General features: G+C 40.1%; 3 protein-coding genes and 1 long non-coding RNA gene across 5 annotated transcripts; 3 read left to right on the top strand and 1 right to left on the bottom strand.

The window, feature by feature from the left end:
- Positions 1–1,961: 1,961 nt before the first annotated feature.
- Positions 1,962–14,835, top strand: lck (LCK proto-oncogene, Src family tyrosine kinase). Its single transcript, XM_039786996.1, has 13 exons — positions 1,962–2,160; positions 3,790–3,902; positions 4,572–4,638; positions 5,047–5,137; positions 6,180–6,278; positions 6,408–6,511; positions 6,848–6,997; positions 7,091–7,243; positions 8,982–9,161; positions 11,203–11,279; positions 13,496–13,649; positions 13,868–13,999; positions 14,137–14,835. The coding sequence occupies exons 2-13, from the start codon at positions 3,795–3,797 to the stop codon at positions 14,331–14,333; spliced, it is 1,512 nt and encodes a 503-aa protein (XP_039642930.1). The 5' UTR covers positions 1,962–2,160; positions 3,790–3,794; the 3' UTR covers positions 14,334–14,835.
- A 654-nt stretch (positions 14,836–15,489) lies between these two features.
- Positions 15,490–22,481, top strand: LOC120549589 (histone deacetylase 1). Of its 2 annotated transcripts, none has more exons than XM_039786608.1 (14): positions 15,490–15,639; positions 16,376–16,488; positions 16,577–16,694; positions 16,815–16,889; positions 17,016–17,154; positions 19,324–19,465; positions 19,544–19,636; positions 19,739–19,847; positions 19,971–20,111; positions 20,357–20,465; positions 20,615–20,745; positions 20,880–21,032; positions 21,218–21,269; positions 21,361–22,481. In XM_039786608.1, exons 1-14 carry the CDS (start codon positions 15,588–15,590, stop codon positions 21,386–21,388), a joined length of 1,455 nt encoding a protein of 484 aa, XP_039642542.1. In that variant the 5' UTR covers positions 15,490–15,587; the 3' UTR covers positions 21,389–22,481. The 2 variants fall into 2 exon arrangements, with proteins under 2 accessions (XP_039642542.1, XP_039642541.1); XM_039786607.1 differs by having other exon boundaries at positions 20,880–21,050.
- Positions 22,370–26,751, bottom strand: tmem54a (transmembrane protein 54a). The gene is made up of 6 exons (XM_039786609.1): positions 26,579–26,751; positions 25,044–25,240; positions 24,722–24,781; positions 24,200–24,394; positions 23,934–24,071; positions 22,370–22,924 (listed from the first exon to the last, which is right to left on the bottom strand). Exons 1-6 carry the CDS (start codon positions 26,589–26,591, stop codon positions 22,796–22,798), a joined length of 732 nt encoding a protein of 243 aa, XP_039642543.1. The 5' UTR covers positions 26,592–26,751; the 3' UTR covers positions 22,370–22,795.
- On the top strand, positions 23,358–24,110 carry LOC120549591. The gene is made up of 2 exons (XR_005637408.1): positions 23,358–23,477; positions 23,891–24,110. It is a non-coding gene; the product is annotated as an uncharacterized LOC120549591 (long non-coding RNA).
- Positions 26,752–27,018: the final 267 nt, after the last annotated feature.

Genomic DNA, 27,018 nt, shown 5'->3' with positions numbered 1-27,018 from the left:
GTGCATGTGTCTATGCACAATCTACTATCAATCTTGTCCAGGCTGAATGTCACCACACGCTCCATCAGATCCATCCCCCGTCATCCATCCTAGGTCTTAAAGCCATCCTGCACAATAGGCTCTTCTTACCTGCCACTAGACATTCATGACCTGGTGTATCCAAACATAAGAAAGGGGCCCCACAGGGATGTGCAGAACCACAGACATTGTTGGACATACAGTAATTAGTCAAACAAAAAAACAAATATGCCTTGGTGGAGTGCAGCCGCTGCGTGAAATTAGAGCACAACCGGGACTGTTGACACAATCCTAATGTGGCATACTTCAGGACACGGATGACCTCACGTGTGACGTTAGGCCCCAATAGTGGAAATGAATATCATATGGAAAATCTACAGGTCGAGGTATTGTACCTTGAGGCCTCATTCTTCAGTGAATGCTTTTACAGTAAAGCTCTGCAGACTTGAGTTTCTCATGCCACTCACCTCTGCCCTGCACATAGTTTCACTTGACCTTCCCCCCCATATCATACCACTTGCCATCACATTAGCGGAAGCTGGTTTTAGAGTGTATTTATTGAAACAAACTTAAAAATGCAAGATATTTGAATTGGTTAAAGACATGAGTGTATATGAGTAAGCATTAGAAGCAAAACAAAAGCAGCACCCGCTCAAATGAAAGAGGCCAGCACCTGCATCGTGAAGCGGGGAGGGAGGAGGGTCGGAAAACTTTCTGCATATTGATAGTATCTCGATTCAATTGCGTAACAGAATGTGATTTCCAACCACATTTAGAAGTAGCAACAACTGTGGTCAAAGGGAAACTAGGAATACCCTTAAAGGCTCATAAGGCCTACTAAAAGCTGATCTCCAAAAATGGTGAGGCTCTTGTAGGTGTTTTTATGATGAGATTCTGCATTCAGAAATGGATAAAATGTTTGAAACCAGTTTACTAAAAGACTGTGTAGTTCATCCAACCTCCTAGATTGACACTCTCTCAGTTATGTGCTTTAACGGAAAAAGAGTGAGCTCAGGTGGTTTCATCAAGTGAGACTCAATCTATGCTGTGGCAGTCTTCTAAACACATGTGTCTGTGCACTTCCTGTGAATGCTCGGACTGACTTCCTGGCGGTGTGTGCTCTGTAGCAGCAGCCGTTCACCACAAGAGAAGAGATGCGGCCCAAAGCAGAGTTGTCTGGAAGGTATAGAAAAGTGTGAGCACTCTGATAGACTTGTTCATTTATGTCTCCTTTCTAAATGTGACCATGGTGTGGCCTCCATTCAACAAAGAATTTTTTTTAGAAAAAATAATGATTCGTAAGAAGTTCATCAACATTTTGTTTTCAAATTTTACTTGTTTGTGTCAATTAAGGCCAAAGTCTATTTTTAAAAGGCTCGCTGGCCACACACCCAACAAACACAAACCACATGTGTGATTGGCAAAGTTAGCCCTGTTGCTGTGCTACTAAACCTGAGGTTTGAAACCACTACACAGGAAACATGACTGTCCTCAATGGCTAAAATGGTATTTTGTGCGGTGTTACTATTAATATGATGGATTGCTATTAATATTTATACTGCTCAGATCACCCTGTTGCTGTTTGGAATGTTTTATCTTATCAAATACTCTATTGCAGGGTAAGAGAGTCTTTTGATTAACTGGACCACCACCTCACTTTAAAGTTCACTGACGCACAGATGTTACACACAAAAGTAAAATATATAAATATAACCTCACCACTGTCTCACAGTCTACCATAGCCTCCTTTTTGCTTTCTTTTTTTACCTGTATTGGAAACATCTTTGGGAAAGGAGCAGTCCTGACCCCTATAATGTTCCCCCTGCTTACACACAGCTGCATGGTAAAGCACCTGTTAGAAGGCTGCGGAGCAACCCTCAACCTTTCAACGACAGGAAACTCTCTGAGTCGCTCTCCTCCACTCCTCCAAAGTGTGTGACACACATCAGCACTTCTATCGAGTTAGTTATAATAAGAGAAGCGGATGATTTCATTTTCACACCCGGGCTCCAGGGGTGAAAAACTCACTCATTGCTAAGTAGCTCTTTTAAAAAAAAGATAACAATTTAACAAAGACTATCCCTATGGCGGCACGTGAAATCTGATATTGTTGGACGCTTGAAGAGACATATATTTCAAGAGGTGAGTTTCAAACTTGTGCGTTTATCAGTGTTACATAGGTTTAGAATCTAGAGAAAGAAAATACTGTGACATATATATACGGTTCTCTGTAATTATATAAAATATATTACATTGATCAGAGGGGTTGTTCACAGTTGGTAGAGTATTTTGACTATTATGTAATCTATAAAAAAAATGGACATATAGAGAGTAATAAAAATGTCCACACCCAGAAGGTATGGCCAACTAGCTAAAATCCATATTTAGTTGTTGCATGATATTAACGTTTAGGCTAATAACAAAACATATTCAGCTACTGGTTGTGTCATCGTCGCTGTTGATAAAAATCAGTATAACAAAAAACACCGGACCACATAAGCACAACAGGATGCTTTCTCATTGTAATAAAATATGAATCTGTATCTTATTAATCCAAAATCAAATATAAACTTCAGGCATTTATGTGTTTGTTAAGACAAAGCTGTCACACAAATCTGACTATATGCGAGCGATAATGTAGGTGATGATGACTGGATGTGAAGCACAAAAACAAATTTGAGTGTGAAACGTCAAATTGGAACAAAATAGGTACAAGAAAATCCACTTAAAAATGTCTTTTTTTTAATTTGTAAATGTAGTTTCTTTGTTTATGGTGTTCTCAATTGCCTTTTGAAAATGTGTAGTTTATTAGCCAATAAGCTTCACTGACATTATTGTCAAAAAAAATGTACAGGCCACACGACCATCTACATACCCATAATACTTTGCAAACAATAACAATCATCAGTATTTGTTTGGAAAGGCTTTCAGCTGCAGATCATAAAAAAAGAGGGTAGCCCCTCAGTGGAAAATGCTGACTTTGTTTGTGTGCCTCCCTGAGTGCCGGCCAGTAAAATAGGAGTGCTGATAATTCAAGAAAACTCTGGTGATCCTCCTGTGATTCGTTCCTCGGGGTCTCTGTACAGTGGTGGGTTGTTATTGCCAGGTCAATCCTTTCCAGATTCTTCTCACGGCTCTGAGCCTTTGGGTCAGACGGCTGCCGAGATTAGCCCACTGACCCGGTTCCATGAGTGGCCCAATGGGAGCTAAGTAAACTTGAGAAAGCCAGTTCGTACAGTGCACCAGTGTAAAAACACAATACAGAACACGCCACATTGGATTATATAAGATTAGTATTTGTAGAGTTTTACAGAGCCTACTATTCAAGTCTGAAGAAGAATTACAACATAGAAATGCTGAAGGTGTTGATAACAATGTAGCTGTTTGTCACAGTTCTGGATGGGATTTTATTTGACTGTTATGTGCAGGTTAAACAATGTCAAAAGAGTGCCTTAAATAACAGCTTTTAAAGATGATAGGTTCTTAATTTCCAGCCTGATTAATTACTGAGCCTCCATTTTGAGACGAGGCTCTCAGTCACATCCGATTGAAGCAGTTTCTGTGAACAAAATTTTTGTGTCTTCTGTTAGTGTCCTCCACATACAAATCTTAAAAAGGCTATTTTATTTGGATTTTTTTCACGTTTTTGTTTTGTTTTGTTTTGTTAAAATACTTTCATTATCTATTAAAAAAACGGAGTATCCATTATTTTATGAACACGTTGATGCCCATTATACCTTCAAAAAAATAACTCAAACCTCTAAATTGCAGAAAAGATGGGATGTAACTGTAGTTCGGACTATTCAGACAGCGAGTGGATTGAGAACCTGGATGAAATCTGCGAACACTGCAACTGCCCCATACCTCCCCAGTCATGCAATCCAGTAAGTGTGGACATTTTGTATGTACAGGTGTGTACTTGTGTCAGTACATCGTACATTGTAGTGTATGAATGAGTCTGTGTGTAAGTGAGCATGACATGAATGGCTTTTGGTTGTTAGTGTGGTTGAATGTGAATGGCCACTTGGAGGACATGGACATAACTGTGACCGCAGTAGGCTACAAGTGAGAAGGTGCGAACATAACATGGGCTCCCACCGTGGGAGGCCATGTTATGTTCGGGAGCCTATGTTACGTTCGCACCTTCTCATATCATAATCTATGGAGTTGCGCCATACTTTCATGTTGTGCAGATTATGTAACCATTTCCAAGAAAAGATTTATAACTTACATAACTGCAAGGGAAGTTGTCCTTTGTGTGTGATAAAATGGGAGCGTAATTATTACCTCAGTGTTGTTTGTTTCCTCTACATGAGTTAGATGTCTCATTAGATTAGAAATAAAGGAGAAAACCACCTGTGCGTGCCACAATACACGAGACATTTTGTCTGGGAGAATAACCGATGACATCTGCGTCATAAACCAGAAATGTGCATATCTTTTTACTGCAAATGTGACGTGTGATAGTTCATTGTTTTACTGCATGGATCTTCTATCGTTCTTCAGCAAGCTGAATTTAAGATGCAAGTCTAACCTTGTTTTTCCCTCACCAGTACACAGACCAGCTGATTCCATACAATTACCCATCACAGCATTCACCCCCTACATCTCCTTTACCAGGTGATAAGATACAGAACATTTTTCCCGTGTGTGTTTCATTATCTACAGGTGCAAGTAGTGGTGGTAAAGTAAAGTAGTGTGGAAAAACAGAACGGCAGTAGTTGTACAAATAGAAAATATAAGGTGATATAACGTGTGATACATTTACAAGTTTCAAAGTGTTAAAGTATTATTAAATGTATAATTGAATACATAAGGACAATGATAATAATACTATATTGGTAATAATACATTTTAAAAAAGCTATTTTTTCCTTTATCCCCAATTAAATTGAAAATTACAAGTTTATTTTACATCTCCATGTATCGTTCACATCTTTCAATTTCTCACTTTTATAATTAATTTCTCCTTAAATTATTTTAGTATGCATTTTATATTTTACTAAAAATGACAATATTCCTCTTGCAGACAACCTTGTGGTGGCCATATACAGTTATGAACCCAACCATGATGGTGACCTGGGATTTGAGAAGGGAGACAAACTCAAGATCATCAGCAAGTAAGAGCGGCTGGTTTAGCACATAGTAAAGCTTGCTAAAAAAGATTTCTAACAAAATTCCAGCCCTAGACATTCATTTGTATACTATCAACTTACACCCACGAGACCTGAAATTTGAATTTATTGTAAGTGTCGGACCACCACATGTAGCAACATAAGCCATGTGCATCCTTGCCACCTACTGTATGTTAATTATTATTTAAAGCTCCAAAACTCAAACCTGGGTCTTCACAGTGGCCTTGTGATCTAAGGCACATATCACATATTAACCTTTGCGACTGCAGACTTGTTGCATGTTAATCCCCCTTGCTCTCGCCCAATGTTTCCTGTCTCTCTCTACTGTCAAATATTGAATAAACGCAAACATGTCAAAAACATTTCGTTGCATATACGTATACATATATATATATATACCACTTGCGTCCTTTTATCCTTTAACCCCCCTACTCGTCATGCTCCCTAAATACGTATATATACATTTGGCTTTATTTGGTGGTCCAGCAAACTCTACCATTGACGAATAATGTCCTCAGTAATGTGTCTGGAAATGTTATGTCTGGGGGTTACAATTACATGAAGAGGAGTAATGATTACACACATAAAATTTTTGTTTTCCCTAAGGTAGATTATAACATCTTTCAGTTAGTTTTTTTTCTAAGGTACATTTGAACGTTTTCCAGTTTTTTTGTGCAAAACTAAACCAGACTATAATGTAAGACAAAAAGTATAAAATATGTAATTGAACTCGATTTGATTTTAGGGAGGACTACTCCTCTGATGAATGTCAAAGGTTTAACAAGCAATATTCAATGTGATTAAATATTGTATGTAACTTGTAGTGAGCATCTCCAATCTGTTTCTTATGCTAATATGTAACACAAGAAATTCAGTACCCGCCCGCTAAGTGTGGTCATGTACATCACAGAGATCCCTTTTGCCTGTGGGGGGGTTCATTGAAACACATTCATTCCAGAAAGTCTAGACTGCTGTGAGGAGTCTCTGGTATGTTAACTCACTCATTGATGTGTCTTTTGACATCCAGGGATGATCCAGAGTGGTATTTGGCGGAGTCTCTCACCACAGGCCAGCAGGGCTACATCCCGCACAACTTTGTTGCAATGACCACAGTGGAGACTGAACCGTACGTCATACAGGAAACATAACTGCTCTCAACGTCATGTCACACCATCTCATATCATGCATGCTGTGTCCCTAAGGGAAGGGAAGTGGTTAGCTCAAAGTGTGAAGCATGTGTGTGTTTTTGCTGCAGGTGGTTCTTCAAGAACATTTCTAGAAACGAAGCCATGAGGCTCCTGCTCGCTCCTGGGAATACACTGGGCTCCTTCTTGATTCGAGAGAGTGAGACAACCCAAGGTGATCTTTTTTCATCATGGCTTTGACTCATTATGCAGTCTACACATAAACAAAGTTTCTATTTCACAAGGTAGTTTCTCAGAAGTATGGCCTTCCACTGTTCCATTTGCTTATTTTTAGACATGAACATATTTATGTTGGAAATGCAGCACAAACACTGCTAACCCCACTAGATGCGTAATAAATAAATATTCTTTTGTACTGTAAAGCTGTATACAAATGCTACACATAAGACCCCCAAACTGACGTTTAAACCTAATTTGATTTCAGATTTTCAGACATTTCAGGTGAAATCTGCATCATCTCACAATAGATTATGCTTCCTCTTTGTTCCAGGGTCATTCGCCCTTTCAATCAGGGACTTGGACCACAACACTGGTGAAGGAGTCAAGCACTACAGAATCCGCAACATGGACAGCGGTGGCTTCTACATCACAGCCAAGATATCCTTCAACTCGCTGAAGGAGCTCGTCCAGCATCACTCACGTGCGTGCAGCCTCTTGAGGGGATTAATAAAGACTGCTGTGGGGTCTTTATCTGAATGATTCTAAACCTGTCTCTCTTCTCTCTGTCGTCCAGGTGATGCAGATGGGTTGTGCGCAAAGCTGGGGAAGCCGTGCCAGTCGAGGGCACCACAGAAGCCCTGGTGGCAGGATGAGTGGGAGATTCCGCGAGAGTCCCTGAAGCTGCAGCGCAGGCTTGGAGCAGGACAGTTTGGAGAAGTCTGGATGGGTGAGTGACAGAGGAGACGTTATGGGGATAGGACTGATTTCTTAAATTAAAAGTGTCTATTTTGTAAATAGGAGCTTGCACCATTTTGCACAGATACATCACATGTACAAAGGCCGGTTGCTCAATCAAGTTGTGGGCTGCTAGAAAGCCTTTAGCCAGGTTTTCTTTTCCTGCAGAGTATGCAGAACAGTTTCCTCAACACAGTCTTAATTTTAGGCTTGTTTGAGCTGGTTAACTGGAGAATGATGAGAGGTATTATCCCTGTTATGTAACATCACTCAAAGAATATAAATCAAAATTTCCAAAGAGCTCACGGATTGGAGGAATGGTCTCTTACCAATACTTGAATGAATGAAATTAGTCTATTGTCATTGTGGAGTAAACTAGAAGGGTATCAGATGAAATAATCTGTGCTTATTATTGTGCTTATTATTCAACTGAAGAGGTATTTCCCCTTTATTTTCCATCCTAATTTGCCAGCACAATTCAACATCCCAAACAAACCACTGTACTAGAGATAAACATTGCCAACCATGGAACTAGTCACCATTTCACATCCACTTTCTATGTACAGTATATTCTTGCATGTAGTCTGGGCACTGTATTTGTTTCTCTTTCTTCATCCAAGCATTGCTTCAAGGACATACTTGAATAATGGGAGTGACTGTCACTTGCTTTGAAGTGTTTATTCTCGTTAGTTTACATGAAAATATGTGATAATAACCATCCTTTATCGCGAGAAGATTTCCATTGTAGATAACAAAGAGGTGAAGGAATGCTTTAAATAGAGAATGTAATCTTTTCCCATTGCTACGCTTCATGCATGGCTTTTAAGATGTTAAAGATGTTACATGACTGAAGATGAAACTTAAGATGGCTCTGGGTTTGATTGATGTGTTAGTGTACCAGATCTGGAATGAGATCCTGTTTGCATGAGAGTCATGTGGAACTGTTAGCTTAGCACATATTTGATCACAACTCATGACCAACTGTATTAATGACCTGAGCTGAGATGAAAGGTTTACTTTTACTTTCGCAGTGTAGTAGTTCATGTGTACAACATATATTTTAGCCATAGCAGCATGACTTTTATTCTAGCACCAACAGGAGGTTGACAGTTTTAGTATTGAGCAAAATAGCTCAACAACTACTAATTGGTACCAATATTAATGGTCCCAAAAGGATGAATCAGCGAAATCCCAATTTGGGCTTTCGCTGACTTTTCTTCAAGTTCCATCATCAGGTCAAAATTAAAATCAGTTCAATTCTTTGGTTTATGACCAAATACCTGCAAAACTAATGCCATTCCCATCAGCCTCTGCTATACTTTGTGTTTACTGCTACTTAGCAAATGTCAATATGCTAACACTCTAAACTAAAATAGTGATAATGTCCCCTAAAAATGATGTTCTCATACACATACGGGCATTCTCAATTCCGTTATGAGAGAAACGCATTTTGTTTGGGATGACATTTGTCTTTTACTGGAAAACACGTTTCCCTCCAAAGAACAATTCAGTTTCGTTGTAAGGGAACGTAATTTTTAGGCGACAGGGTTGACATTATACCTGCTTAACATCAGCATGTTAGCATTGTAACAACATTGTAACATTTTAACATCAGCATATTAACATTGTAACATAAGTACAGCCTCACAGAGCTGTAGACACTAGACTCTTCCTCTTGATTAAATCAATGCCTTTCAGAAACCCACTGATGTCTAAATGTGTTTTGTCAGGTGTCTACAATAATGAAAGAACGGTGGCAATTAAGAACCTGAAGATGGGAACAATGTCGGTGGAAGCCTTCCTGGCAGAAGCCAACATGATGAAGAACTTGCAACATCCACGCCTCGTCCGCCTCTTCGCTGTTGTTACCCAGGAGCCAATCTATATTGTCACAGAGTACATGGAAAATGGTGGGTAGAAATACTCTGTGTCACAGCCTTAGGCATTTTACTAATAACACCAACCATCAAGATTTCAGATATCACAGAAAGCACCAAAAGAAAAGGAAAACTATTGTCCCAGGGTATTTCCATGAAATGAAAGAAATCCTTCTTTAATCATACCAGCTCCTTTCAGTTCAGTTTATTCACCTGGACTTTGTCTAAGCCTGCCTGAAACTATAATTTTCTTAATCTCCTGCCCCGTTGCCCTGAACACCAAAGGCGGTGTCATCAGGGTAAGGTCTGCGCCTGGAGCAAAGACAAAGTAAGTGTTTTATAAGCAGTGGCACATCGTAGACATTCAGGATCAAACATGTTGATCTGGTATCGGACTATGAGCGCAAGGGTGCATGCTTGAACAAAAGACTGGGCTGCACTATGAGTCATAGTGTTTTCAGACTCCAGTGACTCTTTTGAATTAGCTGAGCACCTTTTGATCACATAAACACAGCTGCCTTTGTATTTTTTGATGTTTGATAAAAGATATGATATGAGACGCACGTTACTGGAACAATACCGTATAATCATCACCCGTGATTGGACATGAATGCAGCTGTGAAAGCAAATCTAAATAAGGGAGCTAAGTCATGAGCCTTGCCTCCCAAAGCATGCTGCTCTGCTGAAGTGGCCTGCCTTCTGATAGGCTATTTTCAGCTTCTCCTCGCGACGTTCCTGTATTCGCCGCTCTGTGTTAAAATGTTTCAAAGCAAACATGAACTTTCACTTCTTTGCCAGGGCCTCTCCAGACAGGTTACTAGTGTTTACTCACCGAGTGGAAGTCTCTCCTGGCCCGTCTGAGATCACTGGGGTATTAAAATAGGAGAGGGTGATTCATCAGGTTATTGTTCACCGAGACCCCTTGATGATACTTGGCTACTTTCCAGAGTCTGTATTGGCAGTTTGTTCAGCATCTTGCACTGGATCTTTTCCTCCCTTCTTACAAAACAAAGTGTGTGTGAAATGACTGTGAATCACAAACACAAGTAATAAAGTAAAAAATAATCATATTACAAGCTCTATGCCCTGTAATAGTTTATTACGCTCAAATGCAGCAGTCATATGGAACAGATCCAGTATCTGTTTCACTTTAACCTCAAAAGTCTTTGGCATTCTTTTACACTTGGAGGAACAATAACAAAAGGCATAGAGAGATGCTGTCACAAACACAGCAACAGCCTTACAGCTGAATTGAATGGAGTGTCTTTGTATGGTCTTGTTTGAGTGGCCTGTAAACCACCAGCAGTGGCTCTCCATGAGGATGCCTCTTTGTCTGGGATCCACGTGTGGACAGGACACAATTGGCGCCTCTGTTGTCAAGAAAAAGGATGGCTCGGAGTAACCGTCTTTTCAGTTTGTCCCTTTTTTTTTTTTAAATGTATTATTGAAGACAACAAAGATGGAAAATAACAGATGTGTCATCCCAGCTTCCCTTTGTGACCTTGACAAAGAGCGTTCCTCTGGCTTTCAGACTTCAAAAGCAGTCTTCCGGACTTAAGCAGAGGAGCAAAGGCCTCCTCTTTCCTGGCACAGTCATTCCTCTTAAAGTATTTCCTTTGGTTTGACGTGGTTGGCTGGTGTGCAGAGGTATTGTTCTGTGCTAATCAAACTCAACACAAAGTCTTCTGTCAGAAACTATGCATCAAGTTGACTGATGCTCCGTGTACTTCCTCACAGTGTTATGTTCCCTGATCTGAACTGCTATTCTGGTCCAACTGTCTATTTATGTCTGCGGGGAAACATTGTGTTTTTGACCAAGGAAAATAGTCTTCTGGACAAAGCATGACTTTACCTTTGTTTTCCAATTAATCTTCTGTACATTGCACCTTCAACTACAATACAATAAACTAGAGTATGCATCTGTATTATTCAGGATGTACTGCTGGTTGGAACCTAGTTTATTATCTGCAGAAATAGGTCGCAGGTGTTGAGGCTGACAAGATTTGCGATAGATATTGTTCAGCAAAAAGTGCTGTCCTGAAAGGAGATATAACTTGAATGTCATTTTTTACAGGTAGCCTAGTGGAGTACCTGAAAACGACAGAGGGAAGCAGTTTGCCCATGAACACTCTGATAGACATGGCGTCTCAGGCAAGACATCTCTTTTTTTACTATCAATATGTGTCTGCGCTTATCTCCATACTCCATTTTACCAGATTCTCTTTCATTTGTTCTTTTACCTCCTGTTCTCTCAGCATGATCCTCATAAACCTGAAACTGGCCACTGTTGTAATGAGGCTTACACTCAACACTAATCTTGTAATAACGACAGAGCTGGGTGTGTGTGCAGAGGTGCATGTGTATTGTTACGAACATCGGTCTTGACAATAATAAATAAAACTCTGTTACTATCAAACAGCCCGAATAGGTGACGAGAAAAGTCTACTCACCACAGTGCCGACTCAGCTGAAATGTAAAAATCTGAAATCTAAATCCAATCTGAAACTAAATGTATGATGCGGATTTTCCGCTTAATTTCTCTGAAAGTGTAAAATCTCTTTAATCAACATACGGTAGATGCTCTGCCACAGCTCTGCAATAGATTTTGAGTTTGACACGGACTGGAAGTTAAAGGGATTGTTCAACATTTTAGGAAATACGTCTATTCTCTTTCGTGCCGAGAGTTACATTGGAACATTGATACCACTCTCATATTTGTCTGTGAAATATTAAGCTGCAGCCAGGAGACAGTTAGCTTAGCTTAGTACAAAGACTGGAAACAGGGGGAAACAGCTGACCTGACCCGGTCAAAGTTGACAAAATCCACATACCACCTCTAAAGCTCACTAATAACATACATATACATTATATTTGATTGTTTAATTTGTAGCAATGTGTAAAAATGAAAAGTTGTGGTTTTACTAGTATAAAACCAGACTATTTCCTGGGTGTAAGCAGTGACTTCCTGGGGGTCTTATAGTCACTGTGAGATTGCTAGGAAACCAAACGAGACTCAAGCAAGTTTAAAACAAACAATTCAACAAACGAGATATAACGTGTTAATTAGTTAACTCTAGAAATGCTTGGCCAGGCTAGCAGTTTTCCTGTTTCCTTTTTTTCCCTTCTTTATGCTAAGCTAACTTACTACTGGCAAGTCTCTGAACCAAAGTGTATAATACGATTTCCCAAAATGTTGAACTATAATCATGCCCACATCTATTTCTTGAAATTTTGCATGTCAGTAAAGGAACTTTGACTTAAATGTATTGTGGGTGTGGGAATGGAAAACACAACCACAGGAAGACAGACTGAAATTTCAAAGTCTAACAAGACTAGAGATTCTTCATCCGGAGTAGGCAATTACTCCGACGCCTTAGAGCTTAGAGGTAGAGTTTATACAGAGCTTTGTGGTGAACATATTTTACAGAAAGATGCTTTTAAGCCAGTTGTCACGCACTGGTAGCATTTGCAGTAAAAAGCGCCAGCGCAAGTAACTCTATTCTAACCATCATCATAAAAATTCAGGTGATTAATGACCTTGCTCTTGCCGCAGTATTGGACACTCTGTCCACATCCTTATGCCTGCCTAAAATGTGTGTATATGTATTCTGAGGAGTTTGAGATTTTAATCAAATGAATGTCAGCAATAGGAGTAAAGCGGATACCTTAGATAATTTAATGAATGCAAATGCAAATAAAGTTTCAGACTGAATCATACCACAATCAAATGGAGAGTTAAGAGGCGTTAAGTTGCCTGAGTGGGAGGCCATGACAACGGTAGAAGTTTATGAAATAGACATACCTACATGTCATGTTTCTGACAAGACCCCCAGAGCCAATTGCACCTATGTGATAGATTCTTATGTTTGAAATGTACACCACTGACCTAGCAAAACATAAATAGTTAGATACACACACACACACACACAAACACACACACACACACACACACACACACACACACACACACACACACATACACATTTGCCTCATGCATTAGGTGTAGTGCGAATTTTCCTCTGAAGTCTGACTATGTAGAAATGACTCATGTCGTATTGAATCTGAAACAGTCACTGGAATAATCAGTGTCTGATAATCTTCAGTGGTAAAGGCAGGACTGTAGCTTTTAGTATCAGGAAGTAGAGGAGACACAGCTGTGTACCTGGGTGGAGTACAGAGGTAAAGGGTATACGAAAATGACCTGGGGAAGTGGTAAACTCCCTGGTTTGGAAGTTCACCAACCCAGTTCATCTGTCAAACACACACACATATTACATAACATTAAAACATACAGGCCCCTTACAATCATGCATTTTATGCTTCTACGCAGTCATAGGGCTTGTCTGATGATGTGCTGCCTCCTGCAGGTGACTGATGGCATGGCTTTCATTGAGGAGAAAAATTACATCCATCGAGACCTGAGAGCAGCCAACATTCTGGTGTCTAACGAACTCATCTGTAAGATTGCCGACTTTGGATTGGCAAGGCTGATTGAAGACAACGAATACACAGCAAGAGAGGGTAACAAGACCTCAAACACATTACTTATATCATATGTTCTTTTGAACCTATGGGACCTTTTTTTCAGGCTAAATAATGTGTCTTATAGAATATTATTTAATTTATAATAAGGCTTTTGTTTTTGTGCATTTGGTATGGGAAGTAATCACTTTAATTGTAATTACAAAAAAAGTGTTTGTGATTGTTTTGAAAAATAAAGTTTCCTCCTGTGTTCATAGGTGCAAAGTTCCCCATCAAATGGACAGCCCCAGAGGCTATTAACTATGGCACATTTTCCATAAAATCCGATGTTTGGTCATTTGGGATCCTCTTGACAGAAATAGTGACATATGGACGCATACCTTACCCTGGTAAATACTTACTCACTGCACTTGTACTTGTCCATCACAATATCATTTTATAAAATCATTCAATTACAAATCTAGATTATAATGGCTGAAAACATCACATCCATTGCCTACTCTCCCACATTTTACCTTTTGTTCAGGTATGTCCAACCCAGAGGTAATCCAGAACCTGGAGCTGGGCTACAGAATGCCGAAGCCAGAAAACTGTCCAGATGGGCTGTATGACGTCATGTGTACGTGTTGGACGGAAAACCCGGAGGACAGGCCCACCTTCGAGTACCTGACGAGCGTTCTGGAGGATTTCTTCACTGCCACAGAGAGGCAGTACCAGGAATAGCCCTGATGGGGCTGAACAACATACAGACTTACAATGAATATACTCAAACTAAAGGCACAGCCTGTGCAGATGGATGCTGGATTTTGTTTTGTTTGTTTTTGAAGAGTACACGCCTTGATATTGATAGGGTAGAATTTGAAGTTTTATCAAATAAGAGTACTTTGTTGCTTCAAAATTATTCTGAAGTTGCCTCTTAGATATGATACAATCACATGTGGAACTGTAAACCCAGAAACTCTTGCAACAGCTGGACCACTGCAGAGCCAACAACAGAATGGAGAGTGACTGATCACCATGCTGCTTGAATAGACTGGGAACTGTCTGCTAGCTGAATAAGTAGCTGCTCTCCTGGTGCTCATTATTAAGATGTAAATACTGTCAAAGGGCTTTAGCTGTGTTTTACCTCAGCAGTTTAATAAATGTTTTATATTGTTTTACTTACAGTAAAAAGCTTTACATAGCCTATTTTCTTTGTTGTTACATTGAATAAAGCAGAACCCATCACAACCTAAATGAATCATCAGCCAAATATCTTCGATACCATACAAAAATGCTCAAATGTTTTATTAGTGCATGTATGACAGCCACTTAAAATATGTATTTGTGATCGTGCACATAGTTTTTCAATCATATTGAGCAGACAGCAGTGGTAAAATGTAGAACTTGGTACAGTGGCTCCAGGACTCTACTTATTTACAATTTTGAGGTAGTCCTACATGTTTTGTTCATTAGTACTTCCATTTTACTTTTCCATTCTACCTTATATTTCTTAGAGACATATGAACTTATTAGGTATGATGCATTACCAAAGATTAAACAACCAAGCAAACGGCTACAACAAATAGGTCCTCCTTTACCAGCTGTATTATTAAAATGCTACATAGCCCTCTCATTAATGCATCAGTTATGCTGATCTGAAAATATATATAGCATAATTTATTATTAACCATTTGTTTTACAATTTAATTTCTGTAGCCTACTTGTAATGGAGTTTTTCTATTGTGGCATTGGTACTTTTAATTAACGGATTTATACTTGTTCCGCCACTGCTGAGCAGGTAGTCTCTGGTACAACTGTTAAATTGTGAATGTAATAAACACACAACGTCACAGAGGGGGACGGACTGCGTCTGTCGCCTCCTGTTGAAAGCAGCTAATATTACATCCCATTGATTAGACGCGATACAAACTATCCGCCTCTTGTCGCTGTTGTCTCCTGTGGTGTGCGCTAAAAGCCAGCCAAAAAAGCACTAAAATGGCGCTTACTTCCCAAGGAACAAAGAAAAAAGTTTGCTACTACTATGATGGTGAGTACTCGTGTGCCTGTACTTTAGAAGGCGGACGGGCGGATGAATGAAATCCGCCACTTTGCAACAAAGGTTGGTGTTTATTCCACCTCTTGCTAACCTGGCACGTTAACGTTAGCTAACCTAGCTAACGTTAGCTTGAGTCGCAGGCGGCTCTCATCATCTCAATCTAACAAAGTGCTGCTATGTCCACACTGATTATTAATGCCCTTATAATGTTTGCTCGGTTTTCCTAAATGCACTAGTTTTCCCTGAAATGCATTTTTAAACGTTTATCTACCGGATATTAGCTAGTACTTAAACTAGATTAGTTAACGTTACTAGCTAAAGAGCTAACAATGGGGATATGAGTACTTCATTGTCTCCACAATTATCGTCAACACCAAGCTAACGTTAAAATGGCTTATCTTGCTGCCTTCAAATGCCAGGTAGTTCGGCGTAAAACAATGTTTTGGACGACGTTATTCGCTGTGTGTAACTTGGCGGCACCCTGTAAGTGGACCTGGGTACTTAGAGGCGATTTGACGCGAGTATTTTGGAGTTCGGTTGTGGGATCCTAACCGACGGGCATGATGTTGAATTCCTTCACGACGTTTTCAGTGCGTTAACCTGTTAGGAACGGGAAACTATCATGTTAGTGTTTGCTGTTAACTTTGTTTAGATTTGTTCAACTTTTGCATGTGAGAAATTAACAAATAACCCACCGTGGTGTGTTTTTATTTCTTTTATATTTCAGGTGATGTTGGAAATTACTACTATGGTCAGGGGCACCCAATGAAGCCCCACCGAATCCGCATGACTCACAACCTGTTGCTCAACTATGGACTCTACAGAAAAATGGAGATATATGTATGTTAAATTACAGTAACAGTGCTGCTTAGTCACAATACTGGACCTCACTCAAGTGTCTCAGAAACTAATTTGTCCTGTGTTTCAGCGTCCACACAAAGCCAGCGGAGAAGAGATGACCAAGTATCACAGTGATGATTACATCAAATTCCTGCGTTCAATTCGACCAGACAACATGTCAGAGTACAGCAAACAAATGCAGAGATGTAAGTTTGGTCAGAGATGCAGTTTGCGTGAATGTAATGTTGTTTTTGTGTTCATTAAACTTAATGCTCAAGTTTTGACATTAGCAATAATATGTTTATTTCTCTGCTGCTGCTTTGCAGTTAATGTGGGGGAGGACTGTCCAGTGTTTGATGGTTTATTTGAGTTCTGCCAGCTCTCAGGAGGGGGCTCCGTTGGTAAGTTGTTTCTCCTTAAATACTGCTCAGACAGACTTGCTGTGTTGAACAGTATTGGCCATCATTGCCCACAGTAATATGTTAAGTTTAGTATAAGCAGGCTGTTAATTCTTCTCTGTGCTCCAGCTGGTGCGGTGAAGTTGAACAAACAGCAGACTGACATTGCTATCAACTGGGCTGGAGGCCTGCATCACGCCAAGAAGTCTGAGGCTTCTGGCTTTTGCTATGTCAATGACATCGTACTGGCTATCCTGGAGTTACTGAAGTGAGTACAAAAGCCCTATCATAGCAGCCCTCGAGTACAGGTTGGTTTGCACAAGTGGATGATACTCTGCTTGGTGGATCTAGGTTTTGTTTGGAGAACTGAGGATAAGTTTAGAGTTCAGTTCTCCTAATCGGGCACATGCGTTTTTAGAAAAAAACGATAAACATAATTTTAGAATAGACCACACAAACTTGGAAAAGAGCGAATTGTTCCCTGTCAACAATGCAGCTCTTAAAAAACCAACACCAAATTTAGCTTTCAAGACTGTGTCCTCACAATTTAAATATCTGGATATTACGGTCACTCACTCATATAACCAATTATTTAAAAGCAACTTCTGCCCCTTGATTGAGAAATGCAAGCAAGACATGGAGAGGTGGAGGACTACCCCTATGTCTATGGTGGGGCGTATTAACCTAGTCAAAATGAACATTGTTCCCCGCTTTCTCGATCTATTCCAAAATATTCCAATTTTTATTCCCTTGATCAAATTCAAAGGGCTGGACAAGGCCATATCTAAATTCATTTGGGCTGGTAAGCATCCCAGGATCAAGAAACCTTATCTACAAAACAAAAAAGGAGGGGGGGATGGCCTTACCAAACCTTCTACATTACTATTGGGCATGCAATATACAGAAAATCCTAGGATGGATGGCACACAGTCAGGGAGACAGGGCACCAAGCTGGGTTAGGATGGAAAACAATTTCACTCCAGCCTACTCCCTTGCCACTGCACACCCGAACTCTGCTAAAAAGATGAAGATTAACAATCCAGTTGTAATTCATTCTCTCAGGATTTGGGCTCAATTTAGGAAACATTTTAACTTACACGGCATCTCCTTCAGGGCACCACTACTGCATAATCGCTTGTTTACACCCTCAAAGCTTGACCTAGCTTTCAGAGCTTGGCATTCTAATGGCATCTGCTACATACAAGACCTTTACATAGATGGGGTATTTGCCTCTTTCAGTCAGCTCTCAAAAAAATTTAACCTTAAGGCCTCCGACCATTTCCGCTATCTTCAGATAAGACATTTTGTTCAGCATAATTATCAAGCTTTTCCCCATTTGGCAACCCCAACACCACTGGATGAATTACTGGCCCTAGCAATGCCACATAGAGGCGCCATCTCCCTCATTTACACCTTCATAAGCAGCATAAACCCACAGACAGTAGCTAACATAAGAGCATTTTGGGAGGAGGACCTGGGCTCCAGCTTCTCAAATGATGAATGGAGCAAAATTCTGAGACTGGTGCACGTTTCTTCACAATGCTCTAGACATGGCTTGCTACAATTTAAAATTGTTCACAGATTGCATTTCTCCAGGGTGAAATTGGCAAAACTGTTCCCTCACTAGATCCGCTATGTGAAAAATGTCAGTGTTCCAGCTAGCTTAATACACATGTACTGGGCCTGCCCTCGCTTACAAACATTCTGGGAGGCGGTATTTACATCATTGCTATTGAAATCCAACCAGTCACGGCCCTATTTGGGACCAAGCCTGTTGATTCCCACTCACGGTGGTCAGGAAAATCTCACACAGTGGTGACATGTACAACTTTACTAGCCTGACGTCTTATCTTGCTGAATTTGAAAGGCCCAAAATCTCCATCCCACACCAGGTGGCTTAAAGATGTCATGTATCACTTAAAGTTAGAAAAGATGAAATACTCACTCAGAGGAAACATGAGAGAATTCTATTCTACCTGGGGATCTTTCATGGACTATTTTGATGAGGTTTCTGCAGTGGACTGGGAAGAGGTGTAGTGCTACCTTGTGGTTAACTAAATGACTTGCCTGTATTTAATTATCTATTTAAAAAAAAAAAAAAAAATTATGCTTCTTTATGTGGCATGTTGTCTGTATGTAGGATGTACCCTTGTCTTTTTGCTTGTGGGTGGCAAAATGTAGGCTCATTTTACTCCAAATGTATACTTGTACGGATAGATTATGCGGATGCATGGGGAGGGTGGGGAGTAGGTAGAAGACGTTTGTGTAGGTAATGTATACTGTGCCGTATATTTTGTGTATTTGTGTACATGGTTGCGCTGTGTACAATTGTATAGAAAACGTGTGAAAATAAAATTTAGAATAGACCACACAATGGTTTTTCTCATAGGCTAGATCAAAAGTTTTAGAACTTAAATTATCTTTTCCCTCTTTCCAGATACCACCAGAGAGTTCTGTACATAGATATTGACATCCATCATGGAGATGGTGTTGAAGAGGCCTTCTACACCACAGACCGTGTCATGACAGTGTCCTTCCACAAGTATGGAGAGTACTTCCCTGGGACAGGTGACCTGAGGGTAAGCCTTAAAATGATTTTGACTGATAAAAGCCATATTGTCATAGTCATACATTGACATTTGTCTTCTTCTCTGCAGGACATCGGTGCTGGTAAGGGTAAATATTATGCTGTGAATTACCCGCTGAGGGATGGGATTGACGATGAGTCATATGAAGCCATATTCAAACCTGTGAGTAAACAAAGACGTGTTGACTGTGATGTTTTGGTTGAGGTCTCCCTTGATGGACAGAAGAATTTGAGAGAGTGTATGTTGTTGTTGTTGTTTGCGTAGATCATGGCCAAGGTGATGGAGATGTACCAACCCAGCGCAGTGGTTCTGCAGTGTGGAGCTGATTCACTGTCAGGAGACAGGCTTGGTTGCTTCAACCTCACCATTAAAGGTAAATTAACGAAACAACTTTTTTTTACTGATGACACTGTAAGCAAAGTGGTCTGCAGCGGTGTCGAATAAACTTGAGAAACCAAATCCCCAATTACTTCTTTTCCCTGTGCGGTGTTCTCAGGCCATGCCAAGTGTGTGGAGTACATGAAGAGTTTCAACCTGCCACTGCTAATGCTGGGTGGAGGAGGCTACACCATCCGTAATGTGGCACGCTGCTGGACATATGAGACTGCTGTAGCCCTTGATACCTCCATCCCCAACGGTGAGTCCATGTTGCGCTGAATACAATTAGTGTGGTATTCATTTGAGAGCTGATATCTCTGTCTCGGTAAACAAAAACATTTTACAACGTATTAGAGATAATGAAATATTGATGACATTATTGATCAGTCAGTTGCCAGATTCTTTTGATCATTAAACAACAACAAAAATGTAAGTAGCATTAGTTCCCAATAAAATAGCGTCATGTTCAATAACCAATGACAAAATGTAAACTCAACTTGACAGAGCTCCCTTACAACGACTACTTTGAGTACTTCGGACCAGACTTCAAGCTTCACATCAGCCCCTCCAACATGACCAATCAGAACACCAATGACTACCTGGAGAAGATCAAGTGAGTACATCAAACAGCCATTCAAATATTATTTTCTGAATGTGTCCTGTATTGTGAAAACGTTGAGAACTTGGCCGTATCCTAGGCACAGGTTTGTGTCTCCGCGTTGTTTAGTGGTCAGTATGTTCAACCTGCAATCTGTCCTCTAGGCAGCGCTTGTTTGAGAACTTGCGTATGCTGCCCCACGCCCCGGGAGTCCAGATGCAGGCCATCCCCGAGGATGCCGTACAGGAGGACAGTGGCGATGAGGAGGAGGATGACCCCAACAAACGCATCTCCAGTAGGAACCTCTCACATAGTCATACTTTTCTTCCATGTTCACACCAGATCTCCAGCATATTTTTAGCTAACCCTTTAAAAAAAACAAGCAGAGTTCCATGTTTTAATTCAACCCTTTCCTCTGTTACTGTTCAGTCCGTGCTCATGACAAGAGGATAGCGTGTGAGGAGGAGTTCTCTGACTCTGAAGATGAAGGCGAGGGAGGCCGCAGAAACGCAGCCAGCTTCAAGAAAGCCAAGCGAGTCAAAACTGAAGGAGAGAAAGAGGTGGAAGAAAAGGAGAAGAAAGGTGAGGAAGAAACAAAAGGTATCTATCCATTTTATTTTTACATTTTCATCTCACCCTACTCATGTCATTTTGTTCTATAAAGCGAGAAGAGCACTTCCCATGAGTTAACATTTTAAGTCAGATCCCCCTATATAATAGAGGCTGTGTTATTATGATCACTATGAACGTTTGCTTTTCTTTCACAGAAGCAAAAGAAGAAGAGAAGGTGCCAGAGGAGGAGAAAATGGACACATCAAAGTGAGAAAACACTGCACACACTTATTTACTATGTTTTTCAAGAAGGGGCTTATTGGGAGTGTTAATCATTTCTTTTTTCTGGGTCCTTTAGGCCAAAAGAGGAGTCCAAGACACCTTGAGGTCCTCAGCAGCCAATGATGACATTGCAACTGATCAGAACGCATCTTTTTTTTTTTTTTGGATACATCATCTTTCCAGGCTGCTGCTGTGGAAATCGGTGAAGAACTGTACCTTTTGTAATGAGACCCCACTCCATCAAAATGGGGGCGGGGGATCTAAATATTTTCTAGGACACCTTTTCAACCTTACCTGTTTATGGACTGAGGTCAGACTGAGTGTTTCGTTTTTTTGAATGCTTTTTCATTTTTTATTAATCTTTTTATTCTGTGACACTTGCTTTTCCCTTGTGATGCAACTCTGTAAAAATGATTTAGTACATGTATGCTTTTATATATCTGACGGATTTAATTTATTTAAATCATAGATATTTTGGCTACTGTTGTCTTTCAATCCCACTTTAGTCATGTCTTTAAATATGTAGTTGAAGCATGTTTATACAATAGATCCTTTTCTGTAATACATTGTGTAACTGGTCTTGCCTGCTAAAGGTCCCCAAGCGTGGTTAAGAGGGTTGTGTATACCTGAATACCTTTTTACATGGCACAGTATTAATAAATTACAGTCCTGTATTGTAGGTTGTAATTTAGTATGTGTCCTTTACACATTGACATCTTCAAATTTCTGGGACTCCTTCCACACAATAGACCTTTTCGACGGCAGACATGTTGACATGTCATAGTAGGAAAAGCACAGGTGTATTCAAAACCATTAATGATGGCTGCATTCCACTTAGGAGAGGCCCTGGTATTGTGCATGCTGACTCACTGAAACAGCTTACTGGGACACTTGATGGAATTGAGCCATTGTTAAGGTTATCACTTTCAGCTGTGCTTTTCCTACTATAACAAGTCAACATGTCTGCTGTGAAAAAGGTCCATATTGAAAATGTTTGAGTCCTGTAACGTCACTGCTGGTGTCAGGCTTTGATTCCAGAGTGTAGTGTTCTGTAAAATGGGAAGCAAGACAAACACCAGAATCCATTTGTTGTATATATTTGTATTCTGAAAACATGAGTAAAAGTGTCATTTAAATCTGTCAGACCTCCAGTGTGCGTTGACCACACTTTTAACAATAAAAAAATGCCCCAAAAAAGTTGTAGTTCTGTGAAGTTTATCAAAATAAGATGGTTAATAATATTGCTACGTCTGGTTTGATGAAATGATTGACAAAACTACATAAAAAATAATTTTAATGTGAAGATACAGTTGCTCTGTATTTTAAGACCATACGCAGTACACACAAACAAGACCTGTTTAAAACTAATGGCAGTATTTTATCAGAGAGATTGCTTTCGCTGACTCGTCTTCAAATATTTAATATGTAACAGACACACTTAATACAACTTCCAGATGACGTGTTTTATCCAGTCAAGCAGTTTGCAACCTATCTCGTTAGGTTTAGCTGGGTCAGAGCCAGGCACTCTGCTCCACCGCAGTGTCACCCAGCAGTTCATCCTGTTCTACGGGCTCAGCGTCACACTCTGGATCTCGTGCTGGAGGCAATGATGGAGTTTCATCAGGTCTCTGGATACGCACCTGAAACCATACATGAATTTCATTTAAGAGGAGCTTACTTGCATAAATAAAAGTGTTAGCAAAATGAAAATTCTGAAATACAGACTGATCTTTTCTATCAGTTTTCTATCAGTGCTGGACTAAACAAATTACCACAAATTTGCCCGTGTATAGGAATGGCTGGGCTGGTAATACATGTCAGTCAAGACAATGTAAAGTGTTTCTCAGACTGAAAAGTAAAGTTAATTGACTGTTTAAATAATGTTATCGCAAGGTTGGTAACATAATTGCTGCATTTGTACATTTTTATTTTTATATGCATTTGTGAGTAGCTTGTGTTGATTAATCCAATGATGGTACCTGAACTGAACCACTGTTTATGATGTGGCCTGTTTTATTTTTAGTTTACTTCAAGCCAACCATGTGATAATGCTCTGAGAGCACATGAGATGAGGGACACAGTTACCATGCTGCTCTGTCCAGGTTTGCCTCGTCAGCAGGTCTAGCCCACTGGCTTCTATTTGTCTATTAAATTCAACGTCACGTTGCGTGTTTCTGGATATATTGAAGCCAGGTCAGTTTACTGTTAAAACTTTGACTTGATTTAATTATTTGTATTGCTGCTGTGCTACTACTGAGCCTTTTATTAAAATGATACTTAATAGGTAAATAATTAGGTGTTTGTTTTAAAGATATTTGATGCAACCTAAAACAGTATGTCATTCTGAATGATAATGTCAGTCAGGCAGGAAAGTGCTGGTTTCTCTCTCACACACACACACACACACACACACACACACACACACACACACACACACACACACACACACACACACACACACACACACACACACACACACACACACACACACACACACACACACACACACACACACACACCCTTTAGCTGTATTGCTTTTTCAGTTGTTTTTGACGGTTTTAGAAATTCACGGTATACATCACTGCCCCATTTACATTTATGTCTAGGTCTAACACGGTCAACAGAGTCTGTGATCTAACAGCAGCTTACCCTCCTGGTCTGGGTCGGCCTCCTCCTGCACGGACAGAGGTAGAGGAATGAAGTACAGACAGCAAAGCAGCGGAAAGAGAACACCGTTTCCACCACGGACATTACGATGAGCGGCACCCACAGAATGAACATGGTCCCCTGGTTGACAAAAAAAATAAAAATAAAATAAAGACGACAGCACGTATACCTCTGATCAATAAATTTTTCTTTTCTGCAGCAATGCATGTCATTATAAAAACTGCTGATGGATAAATATTTCAACTTACATAGATGCGGGTGGGGTCAAAGGGGCATTCGTATGTGATGCTGAAAGAGCTGACATTAAGATCAGAATTCAAACAGTGTGTTAGCAGGCCCTGTCCATTGTTAATAATGGCATTCACCATAGAAACTGACAAGCCCGTGGTGGAGGCAAGCGCCAAGAGACCTGCCAGGAAGCTGATGACCAACAAGACCCACTGCTGCAAGGAGAACACAACATGATTATGTTAGTAGGTAAAAACACAACCCTTAACCTAGCATGTGAAAGACATGTTTCCTTATGTAAGATAACATGCTTTACAATGTCAAGTTGACGTTAGAGAGAAGTGCTGTAGGAACATGGAATAGAAATTACAGCGAGTCCACGTTCTGAGGAACGACATCAAATATTTGAATGAATGCATGTTCCCTATTTAAATATCATCTTCCAACAGAGGGCAAGTTCTAACAGGAGCCAGCAAATGACAGATGTGAGTGCAGAATGAAAGAGGGAGAAGCTGTGCAAAAGAGAGGGGAACAGTATTTACCAGGATCCTGTTTCTCTTGTTTTTGGACAGGACAATGGCAGTTATTCCACTAATAATTCCCTAAGGGGCACAAGAAAGAAAAAAAAAAAAAAAAAGACATATCATTCATCACAGATACAGATGATACAATATTACTACTCAAATATAAGCTATTTAATGATTTGCATCACAACATTATGTTTAGATATGGCAAGCAAATTAGTAAATACATTTCCAGTTTGGTGAGGCTAAACCTATTTAAAACCACCACCTGCTGGTAAATATTGGTTATAATATTTGCTTTTTAAGTTCATTGTGTATATTGTGTTCTTGCACCACTTACCACCAAGCCTGCCACAATAGCAATGATATTAGAGATGGCGTACACCATGTTCCGGGCCTGAGAGTGCACGCTGACTTGCCTGAGCACAGCGCCGTGCACCAGTGCTCCGAGAAGAAAGTTGACATGGCCCACCAGCACCAGCCCCAGCCCCATCTTCATCAGGGCATGGTTGTCCTTAAGGCTGGCACAGCATATTCCTATAGAGAAAGCAGACATAGGTTATTTTGACTTCATTATCTTAACTTAGCTTTGAGCATTGTGACCTCTGCCAACATAGATTAACAATTAGTTCATTACATTGTGTGTACAACAGTCCATTATGTCAGACTGAAGCACAGGACTCTAATCCCATATTAGAGTATCCAAATAACAACTGTGTGCGCAGTGCACCCGTGCAGGAACTAACATTGTACACACACAGTACACACAGTTTTATTTAAGTTTGTTAAATGTGATCTGAAATGAGCTATGAGTTACGAGCTGTAACTGTAATCCATTGAGAGCTTGTGCGAGAGCTTGTGGGTTCAGCGAAGCAAAAAGAAAGCGGGCCAATGGTTAGCACACCATGACAACGCTTTAGTAAAAACCACAATTATCCCCAACCCCTGCAGAGATGGCTGCAGATCTCACCCAATGCATGCTGCAAAATGCTGCAGCTATGGTGACGAATCAGAGATGGGGTCTGAGGAGGATTGTGTCGCACTATTTTAGTTCCTTCTTCGGAGGAAAGGTGAAGCACACCCACCCATAAAGGCCCATGTAAGCCCATCCTGAACCAAACAGGACAATGTTTTGGGTGGGGTGTTCAGCACCACGTTTACCTGGCCTGAGGGGTCAGGTAAAAAAACATCTCGGTTACTGGCCTGTCTCATTAAGCCTTTAGCTGGGTGCTGTGGAAAAACATCATTGTGTTTTGGTCATAATATTGTTGATCTAATGTTTGCTGCCAGTCAAGTAGCCTACACATAATCACATATTGTTGCTGTAATGTACAGACCCTAACACATATTTATGCTATAATATTCATAGTATTTACATATTCATGTAGTGACTGTATACACCTTATCACACTTTATATATTATATTATATTTTTTGATACTTACACAGGGACACTCTTTCATTCTGCTTAGTGATGTCTGATACTTTAATTTGTTTAGGCTCAATGATAAGATGTACAGTGTGGGACCCATACTATACTATGGGTCTATATCTGACCTGTCAACAGCCCATAATCATGAATCGTGAAAAACAGCTACCCAAAAAGTTTCACTTTTATTTAGTAAACTCCTAACAAACCAGGTTCAACAACCCAATTAGTTGGAAAGGTTTTCATTGATATAAATTAACACAAACATTAAGATATCACTTTAGGTTCCGTCACCCAAACACCTGAAAAAAATGTAGGCTGTGTTTGCTAGTTTCTTTTCCTTTGAGCTCAGTCAACGACTGAGCAGACCACGCCTAAAAACTTTAACACGCAACATGCCCATATATTCTGTCACTTTAGTAAAACAAAAATAAACAGTCAGCTTACCTGAATTTACCATGGTGGTATGTCCCCCTAGATCATATTAGTGTACAAGTTGTGTTAAAGTCATTCTGCTGTTTTTTTGTTTTGACACTCCACTTTTGGTGGGTCGTTGTCTTGTCTGGGTTCCTCTACCGCCGCTCACCTGCGGACAAACTGGCTTCATCTTCCGCCTACCTGTGCGGAAGCTCCGCCCCGATGCGCGTTCACTGTACGAGAAAAGAGAGGGAAAAAAGTTATAAACACATGCAACTAGATTGAGTTAACATTTTGAAGGCAAAGTCCTAGGTTTAGTTAATAGTCACCTTACTGATTCATATTGTTAATACAAAATATAAATCAACTATTATGATGTAACATACTATTTTACACTGTGGTATTTATACTTTTACTTTAAATAAAATATTTGAATACTTCTTCCACCATTGTGCTACATGGAGTTAGCC

Source organism: Perca fluviatilis, chromosome 20 (genome assembly GCF_010015445.1).
Source record: "Perca fluviatilis chromosome 20, GENO_Pfluv_1.0, whole genome shotgun sequence".
NCBI lineage: Eukaryota > Metazoa > Chordata > Actinopteri > Perciformes > Percidae > Perca > Perca fluviatilis.
Note: the sequence above shows the minus strand (reverse complement) of the source record. Positions and strands in the feature narration are given on the sequence as shown.

Coding starts and splice junctions, on each gene's coding strand:
- lck (XM_039786996.1), top strand. CDS start 3,795: ATGGGATGTAACTGTAGTTCGGACTATTCAGACAGCGAGTGGATTGAG. Junction 11,280..13,495: donor TGATAGACATGGCGTCTCAG/GCAAGACATCTC, acceptor TGCCTCCTGCAG/GTGACTGATGGCATGGCTTT. Junction 13,650..13,867: donor CGAATACACAGCAAGAGAGG/GTAACAAGACCT, acceptor CTGTGTTCATAG/GTGCAAAGTTCCCCATCAAA.
- LOC120549589 (XM_039786607.1), top strand. CDS start 15,588: ATGGCGCTTACTTCCCAAGGAACAAAGAAAAAAGTTTGCTACTACTAT. Junction 16,890..17,015: donor CTCAGGAGGGGGCTCCGTTG/GTAAGTTGTTTC, acceptor TCTGTGCTCCAG/CTGGTGCGGTGAAGTTGAAC. Junction 19,466..19,543: donor CTGGGACAGGTGACCTGAGG/GTAAGCCTTAAA, acceptor TCTTCTCTGCAG/GACATCGGTGCTGGTAAGGG.
- tmem54a (XM_039786609.1), bottom strand. Junction 24,072..24,199: donor TTGACCCCACCCGCATCTAT/GTAAGTTGAAAT, acceptor TTTGTCAACCAG/GGGACCATGTTCATTCTGTG. Junction 22,925..23,933: donor GGCCGACCCAGACCAGGAGG/GTAAGCTGCTGT, acceptor GTATGGTTTCAG/GTGCGTATCCAGAGACCTGA.